Genomic DNA, 8,539 nt, shown 5'->3' with positions numbered 1-8,539 from the left:
ACCTGTGGCGTGGCTGTGTGCACAACATGAAGCAGATCCCTGGCCAGAGTAATATTGGGCATTGTCTTCACATTATCGCAGAACCAACAGGTGAACAGTGTTTCTGACCCTTGGTGTGACCGGTTAGAACAGTGAGGAAGCTATATTTCAACCAGAGTCAGTGAAAAATCCTTAATCATTCAAATATTCCTCTGCTGCAGGGAGGAATAGCCTCACTTCTAATCTCTTGTTCCCTCTATACATGGAGTGGCAATGCAGAATTATGTAAGTAGTTGATACTCCCTTCCCCTCTCTCACAAACTTCTGTTCCCTCCTCTTGAAATAAGACACAAACTATTCCACATCTGTCCAATTTTTATTTACATAGGAACAGTATTCCAAACTCCCCTCCCACCCAAGCCTAGCCCCCTCTTCTCCTCTTCCCCCCACCCCCACAAAAGCAAAGCCAAAAATATGACAAACGATGCAGACAGTCTCTGGGGACTCAGTGCGGTGCTCGTAGCTCAGCCTCAATAGCCACCGCCTTCTCAGGCACAGTGTCGCAGAACGTTTTAAAATGGATGTAGATGAGCGCACACACACGAACCTGCTGCAAGGTGAAGAAAGGTGCAGAAAAGATGTCCTCCCTGTGACTGGGCAGTGACCCTGCTCACAGCCTTCAAACAGAAATAATCAACGTTTCACCAACAAATGTCAGGCAAACACTTGCTGCTGTCCTGGATGAGGAAGTCCAACCTCTAAACTCCCCCCTCCTCCTCCTCCTCTTCATCATCCTCACTTTCTGAATACTCATAATTCCTTCGGTTTGTATTGACAAACAGGTCACTGTCATCTGCAGAATCCTCCTCAGACTCCTCCTCTGATCCCCGATTGCTGCTGTCTGTCTTTGGGTTACTGGAAGGAGAGAATAACTTGCATTATTATTTAATTACACTAATCTAATGAAGTCACCAAGGGGCTTCACAGGAGTGTTATAAAATACCGTGTGACTTTTAGCCACATAAGGAGATATTAGAAACAGGCAACCAAAAGCTTGGTCAAAGAAGTACAGTTTTATAAGCATCTCAAAGGAGACGACACAGGGGTTTAGGGAGGGACTTCCAGAGCTTAGGGCCCATCAGCAGATGAACAATTAAAATTGGAGGTAGATAAGAGGCCAGAAATAGAGGAGCAGAGAGATCTCCGTGGGTTATAGGGGCTAGAGGAAAAGAGATAGGGAGGGTTGTAGGGGCTGTAAGAGGTTAGAGTTAGGGAGGTTTGTAAGAGCAGGAGCATGTTAGGAAGATAATTTTCATGTTATTATTGGCACTTATTGTAAAGTACAGTAATAGAGGGGTGTATGTCCAAGTTATACAGCACAGAAACAGGCCCATCATGTCCATTCTGGCCGCCAAGCACCTATCCTAATCCCATTTTCCAGCCCATAGCCCTGTATGCAATGGCGTTTCAAGTGCTCATCTAAATACTTCTTAAGTGTTGTGAGAGTTCCTTCCTCTACCACTCCCTCTGGGTAATGATAATTTGTAGATCTATGTATGTGCTCAAAATCATTTCTTCTATTAATAAAGGTTTAATTTAGTTTTGTAAGTAACCTATAAGATTCGGTGGCCGCCTTTTACTGAATTCAAAGCCCGCATCTCGAAATAAGTACAAATTACAAATAGTTGTGGCAGCTGCTTCAAGTTTCCCCCTGGCATTTGGACAGCTTGGCGTTCACCATCTGCCGTGCCATAACAAATTGGGGGCTCTTTGCGGGATATATTTGAAATTCCTTGATTGGTTTGGAGTTGGTGAATCTTAAGGTTAGGAGTGCGAGAAGCACTCTGAATTCAAGAGATGGTGTGAGGGATTTTAAGTGGCAAGACTGCAAGACGGCTTCGGCAGTTACTGTGACAAATCTGGCTGGTTTACTAAAGGTAAATAAAGTTTAAGTTACAACTGGGATTACCTGCAGGGTATACGGAAATCAAATATAATGGAACGTGTAGCATTTAACGGATAAAATCGCGAGGAGAGCGGCGTAGATGCGGGATAAAAGCGCGAGGCAAGCGGCGGAGACGCGGGATAAAAGCGCGAGGAGAGCGGAGACGCGGGATAAAAGCGTGAGGCGAGCGGGGGAGACACTGGATAAAAGCGTGAGGCGAGCGGGGGAGACACTGGATAAAAGCGAGAGGCGAGCGGGGGAGACACTGGATAAAAGCGCGAGGCAAGCGGCAGAGACGCGGGATAAAAGTGCGAGGAGAGAGGCGGAGACGCGGGATAAAAGCGCGAGGCGAGCGGGGGAGACGCGGGATAAAAGCGCGAGGCGAGCGGCAGAGACGCGGGATAAAAGTGCGAGGAGAGAGGCGGAGACGCGGAATAAAAGCGCGAGGCGAGCGGCGGAGACGCGAGATAAAAGCGCGAGGCGAGCGGGGGAGACAGGATAAAAGCGCGAGGAGAGCGGAGACGCGGGATAAAAGCGTGAGGCGAGCGGGGGAGACACTGGATAAAAGCGAGAGGCGAGCGGGGGAGACACTGGATAAAAGCGCGAGGCAAGCGGCAGAGACGCGGGATAAAAGTGCGAGGAGAGAGGCGGAGACGCGGGATAAAAGCGCGAGGCGAGCGGGGGAGACGCGGGATAAAAGCGCGAGGCGAGCGGCGGAGACGCGAGATAAAAGCGCGAGGCGAGCGGCAGAGACGCGGGATAAAAGTGCGAGGAGAGAGGCGGAGACGCGGAATAAAAGCGCGAGGCGAGCGGCGGAGACGCGAGATAAAAGCGCGAGGCGAGCGGGGGAGACAGGATAAAAGCGCGAGGAGAGCGGCGGAGACGCGGGATAAAAGTGCGAGGAGAGAGGCGGAGACGCGGAATAAAAGCGCGAGGCGAGCGGCGGAGACGCGAAATAAAAGCGCGAGGCGAGCGGGGGAGACAGGATACAAGCGCGAGGAGAGCGGCGGAGACGCGGGATAAAAAAGCGCGAGGAGAGCGGGGAGACAGGATAAAAGCGCGAGGCGAGCGGGGGAGACACTGGATGAGAGCGGAGACGCGGGATAAAAGCGCGAGGAGAGCGGTGGAGACACAGGATAAAAGCACGAGGAGAGCGGCGGAGACAGGATAAAAGCGCGAGGAGAGCGGAGACGTGGGATAAAAGCGCGAGGCGAGCGGGGGAGACACGGGATAAAAGCGCGAGGAGAGGGGTGGAGACACGGGATAAAAGCGCAAGGAGAGGGGAGACGCGGGATAAAAGCGCGAGGCGAGCGGGGGAGACACGGGATAAAAGCGCGAGGAGAGCGGGGGAGACACGGGATAAAAGCGCGAGGAGAGCGGCGGAGACACGGGATAAAAGCGCGAGGAGAGCGGCGGAGACACGGGATAAAAGCGCGAGGTGAGCGGAGACGCGGGATAAAAGCGCGAGGCGAGCGGGGGAGACACGGGATAAAAGCGCGAGGAGAGCGGAGACACAGGATAAAAGCGCGAGGCGAGCGGAGACGCGGGATAAAAGCGCGAGGCGAGCGGAGACGCGGGATAAAAGCGCGAGGCGAGCGGAGACGCGGGATAAAAGCACGAGGCGAGTGGCGGAGACACAGGATAAAAGCGCGAGCGGGGGAGACACAGGATAAAAGCGCGAGGCGAGCGGCGGAAACACGGGATAAAAGCGCGAGGAGAGCGGCGGAGACACAGGATAAAAGCGCGAGGAGAGCGGCGGAGACACAGGATAAAAGCGCGAGGAGAGCGGCGGAGACACGGGATAAAAGCGCGAGGAGAGCGGAGACACAGGATAAAAGCACGAGGAGAGCGGCGGAGACGCGGGATAAAAGAGCACGAGGAGAGTTCCAGGGAGCAGAGTCGGAGGGCCGAGTTCCAGGGAGGTGAGTATAAAAACCTGACCTCGGGGATTCACGGACCTCGCGTCTTAAAAAAAAACTAAAAGTGGCGTCAGGGTAAATCTGTGATCTGATTGGCTGGTAGAGAATCTACACTGAATTTGAAACAAAAACATTGTTAAACTAATTAAACCAAATAAATTAATCACTTAATTAATAAGTAGAGGGTATCTACACCAGAATCAGGGGATTACTGTTCTTAGAATTTAGCATTTCTAGTAGAAATCTAGCCCTAGGGAATGTATAGTTAATAAGGAGTCAATAAGCAGTTATTAGATTTAAATTAATTTATTAAATAGTTCTAGAAATGGCAGTTGCTGGGGTGAAGTGTTTCACCTGTGGGATGTGGGAAATCTGTGACACTTCAAGTGTCCCGGACAACTACATCTGCAGGAAGTGCACCCAATTGCAGCTCCTCACAGACCCGCATGGATCGGTTGGAGCAGCAGTTGGATGCACTTAGGAGCATTCAGGTGGTGGAAAGCGTCATTGACAGGAGTTTTGGAGACGTGGTCACACCCAAGCTACAGACAGATAGATGGGTGACCGCTAGAAGGGGCAGGCAGTCAGTGCAGAAATCCCCTGTGGCTGACCCCCTCTCTAACAGGTATACCATTTTGGATACTGTTGGGGGGGGGATGGCCTATCAGGGGAAAACAACAGCAGTAGCCAGAGCAGTGGCACCACGGCTGTCTCTGTTGTTCAGCAGAGGAGGTCAAAGCACAGAAGAGCAATTGTCATAGGGGACTCTATGGTCAGGGGCTCAGATAGGCGCTTCTGTGGTCGTGAAAGGGACACCAAGATGGTATGTTGCCTCCCTGGTGCCAGGGTCCAGGATGTCTCTGATCGGGTACGGGACATTCTGAAGGGGGAGGGAGAACAGCCAGAGGTCGTGGTACACATTGGTACTAACGACACAGGCAGGAAGAATGACGAGGTCCTGCAGCGGGTGTTCAGGGAGTTAGGCAGAAAGTTAAAAAACAGGACCTCTAGGGTTGTAATCTCAGGATTACTCCCTGTGCCACATGCCAGTGAGGCTAGAAATAGGAAGATAGTGCAGCTGAACACGTGGCTGAACAGATGGTGTAGGAGGGAGGGTTTCCGATATCTGGATCAGTGGGACCTCTTCCGGGGTAGGTGGGGCCTGTACAAGAAGGACGGGTTGCATCTAAACTGGAGGGGCACCAATATCCTGGCTATGAGGTTTGCTAGTGTCACTCAGGAAGGTTTAAACTAGTATGGCAGGGGGGTGGGAACCAGAGCAATAGGTCAGAAGGTGAAATAAATGACTGGGAACCAGTGAATATGGCCAGTAGGACTAAGAGGAAAGGCAGGCAGGGAGAAATTACTGAACACAGTGGGACTGGGGGTCTGAAATGCATTTGTTTCAATGCGAGAACTATAACAGGCAAGGCAGATGAGCTTAGAGCTTGGATTAGTACTTGGGACTATGATGTTATTGCTATTACAGAGACTTGGTTGAAGGATGGACAGGATTGGCAGATAAACGTTCCAGGATTTAGATGTTTCAGGCAGGATAGAGAGGGATGTAGAAGAGGTGGGGAAGTTGCACTGCTGGTTAAGGGGAATATCACAGCTGTACGACAGGAGGACACCTCGGTGGGCTCATGCAGCGAGGCAATATGGGTAGAGCTCCGGAATAGGAAGGGTGCAGTCACAATGTTGGGGGTTTACTATAGGCCTCCCAATTGCCGGCGGGTGATTGAGGAACAGTTATGTAGGCAGATTTTGGAAAGATGTAAAAGCAATAGGGTTGTTGTGGTGGGTGATTTTAACTTTCCCTATATTGACTGGGAATCACTTAGTGCTACGGGTTTGGATAGTGCAGAATTTGTAAGGAGCATCCAGGAGGGCTTCCTGAGACAATATGTAGATAGTCCAACTAGGGAAGGGGCAATACTGGACCTGGTATTAGGGAATGAACCCGGCCAGGTGGTCGAAGTTTCAGTAGGGGAGCATTTCGGGAAAAGTGACCATAATTCAATAAGTTTCAAAGTACTGGTGGATAAGGATAACAGGAGTCCTCGGGTTAAGGTGCTTAATTGGGGGAAGGCTAATTATAACAATATTAGGCAGGAACTGAGGAATCTAGACTGGAGGCGGATGTTTGAGAGCAAATCAACAACTGACATGTGGGGGGCTTTCAAACGTCAGTTGATAAGAATTCAGGACCGGCATGTTCCTGCTAGGATGAAGGATAAGCATGGCAAGTTTCAGGAACCTTGGATAACGAAGGATATTGTGAGATTAGTCAAAAAGAAAAGGGAAGCATTTGTAAAGGCTAGAAGGCTGGGAACAGATGAAGCCCGTGGAGAATATAAAGAAAGTAGGAAGAAACTTAAGCAAGGAGTCAGGAGGGCTAAAAGAGGTCATGAAAAGTCACTGGCAACCAGGATTAAGGAAAATCCCAAGGCCTTTTATACATATGTAAAAAGCAAGAGGGTAGCCAGGGAAAGGGTAGGCCCACTCAGGGACAGAGGTGGGAATGTGTGTGGAGCCAGAAGAAATGGGAGAGATACGGAATGAATACTTCTCATCAGTATTCACCAAAGAGAAGGACTTAGCGGTCGATTTGTCTAGGGAAGAGTGTGTAGATAGCCTGGATCATGTTGAGATCAAAAAAGAGGTGTTAGGCGTCTTGAAGAATATTAAGATGGATAAGTCCCCAGGGCCAGATGGGATCTACCCCAGAGTACTGAAGGAGGCAAGAGAGGAGATTGCTGGGGCCTTGATAGAAATCTTTGTACCCTCACTGGCTACGGGTGAGGTCCCAGAGGACTGGAGAATGGCCAATGTTGTTCCATTGTTTAAGAAGGGTAGCAGGGATAATCCAGGAAATTACAGGCCGGTGAGCCTTATGTCAGTGGTAGGGAAATTATTGGAGAAGATTCTGTGTGACAGGATTTACTACCATTTGGAAGCAAATGGGTGTATTAGTAAGAGGCAGCATGTTTTGTGAAGGGGAGGTCGTGTCTCACTAACTTGATCGAGTTTTTCGAGGAAGTGACAAAGATGATCGACGATGGAAGGGCAGTGGATGTTATATACATGGATTTCAGTAAGGCCTTTGACAAGGTCCCTCATGGCAGACTGGTACAGAAGGTAAAGTCGCACGGGATCAGAGGTGAGCTGGCAAGATGGAAACAGAATTTGCTTGATCATAGAAGACAGAGGGTAGCAGTGGAAGGGTGCTTTTCTGAATGGAGGGCTGTGACTAGTGGAGTTCCGCAGGGATCAGTGCTGGGACCTTTGCTGTTTGTAGTATACATAAATGATTTGGAGGAAAATGTAACTGGGCTAATTAGTAAGTTTGCAGACGACACTAAGGTTGGAGGAGTTGCAGATAGTGAAGAGGATTGTCAAAGGATATAACGGGATTTAGATCGGTTGGAGACTTGGGCGGAGAAATGGCAGATGGAGTTTAATCTGGACAAATGCGAGGCAATGCATTTTGGAAGGTCTAATACAGGCAGGAATTATACAGTAAATGGCAGAACCCTTAAGTGCATCGACAGGCAGAGGGATCTGGGTGTACAGGTCCACAGGTCACTGAAAGTGGCAATGCAGGTGGATAAGGTAGTCAGGAAGGCATATGGCATGCTTGCCCTCATTGGCAGGGGTATTGAGTATAAAAGCTGGGAAGACATGCTGCAGCTGTATAGAACCTTGGTTAGGCCACACTTGGAATACTGCATGCAATTCTGGTCGCCAAATTACCAGAAGGATATGGAGGCGTTGGAGAGGGTGCAGAGGAGGTTTACCAGGATGCTGCCTGGTCTGGAGGTTATTAGCTATGAGGAGAGGTTGGAGAAACTCGGATTGTTCTCACTAGAGCGACGGAGATTGAGGGACGACTTGATAGAAGTTTACAAAATTATGAGTGGCATGGACAGGGTAGATAGTCAGAAGCTTTTTCCCAGGGTGGAAGAGTCAATTACTAGGGGACATAGATTTAAGGTGAGAGGAGAAAACTATAGAGGAGATGTGCGGGGCAAGTTTTTTTACACAGAGGGTAGTGAGTGTCTGGAATTCGCTGCCAGAGGAGGTGGTGGAAGCAGGTACAATAGTGGTGTTTAAGAGGCGGCTTGACAAATACAATGAATAGGATGGGAATAGAGGGATACGGACCCCGGAAGTGCAAAATGTTTTAGTTGACGGGCAATATGATCGGCGCAGGCTTGGAGGGCTGAAGGGCCTGTTCCTGTGCTGTACTTTTCTTTGTTCTCTTTGTTGTAAAGGTGGAAGTGCTACCTGACATGAGTGAGCCGCAGCTGGAGGTAATGAGACTTCAGTTAGAAACGGAGAACAAGCAAAGGAAATGAAAAAAAAAATGGAACTAGAGGCAGCAGAAAAAGAAAGGACGTTTCAAAGGGAGCAAGTAGAAAGGCAGGAGAAAGAAAGAAGCTGGAACTGGAATTCCGGGCACGGGAGAGGGATAAAGAAAGAGGCGAGGGAAAAAGAGAAGGAACGAGAAAGGGAATACTAACTTAAAAGGCTGGAAGCTAAAAAAAAGAGATCTCAGATTCTGAGGAAAGTTCTGATGATGAAAAAAACCTTTAACCTGAAACCTAGTGGGGAGATGCTAAAATTTGTACAAGCTCTTCCAAAGTTTAAGGAAAGGGAGATGTTGAAGCATTCTTTATTTCATTTGAGAAGA

At 49.3% G+C, this 8,539-nt stretch overlaps 1 protein-coding gene and 1 long non-coding RNA gene across 3 annotated transcripts in view; one reads left to right on the top strand and one right to left on the bottom strand.

The window, feature by feature from the left end:
- Window positions 1-1,598, top strand: part of LOC144670196 (uncharacterized) — a 107,498-nt gene extending 105,900 nt beyond the window's left edge. Inside the window, exon 2 of the long non-coding RNA XR_013573840.1 lies at window positions 1,241-1,598. This is a non-coding gene — a long non-coding RNA (uncharacterized LOC144670196). The remainder of the gene's footprint in view (window positions 1-1,240) is intronic.
- LOC144670193 (putative RNA-binding protein EIF1AD) overlaps window positions 3-8,539 on the bottom strand; it is a 333,511-nt gene continuing 324,974 nt past the window's right edge. For both annotated transcript variants that reach the window (XM_078532677.1, XM_078532676.1), the window contains exon 6: window positions 3-894. In XM_078532677.1, coding sequence (XP_078388803.1) covers window positions 738-894 — 157 coding nt within the window. In that variant the 3' untranslated portion in view covers window positions 3-737. The remainder of the gene's footprint in view (window positions 895-8,539) is intronic.

Source organism: Cetorhinus maximus, chromosome 31 (genome assembly GCF_964194155.1).
Source record: "Cetorhinus maximus chromosome 31, sCetMax3.hap1.1, whole genome shotgun sequence".
In the NCBI taxonomy this organism is placed as follows: Eukaryota; Metazoa; Chordata; class Chondrichthyes; order Lamniformes; family Cetorhinidae; genus Cetorhinus; species Cetorhinus maximus.
Note: the sequence above shows the minus strand (reverse complement) of the source record. Positions and strands in the feature narration are given on the sequence as shown.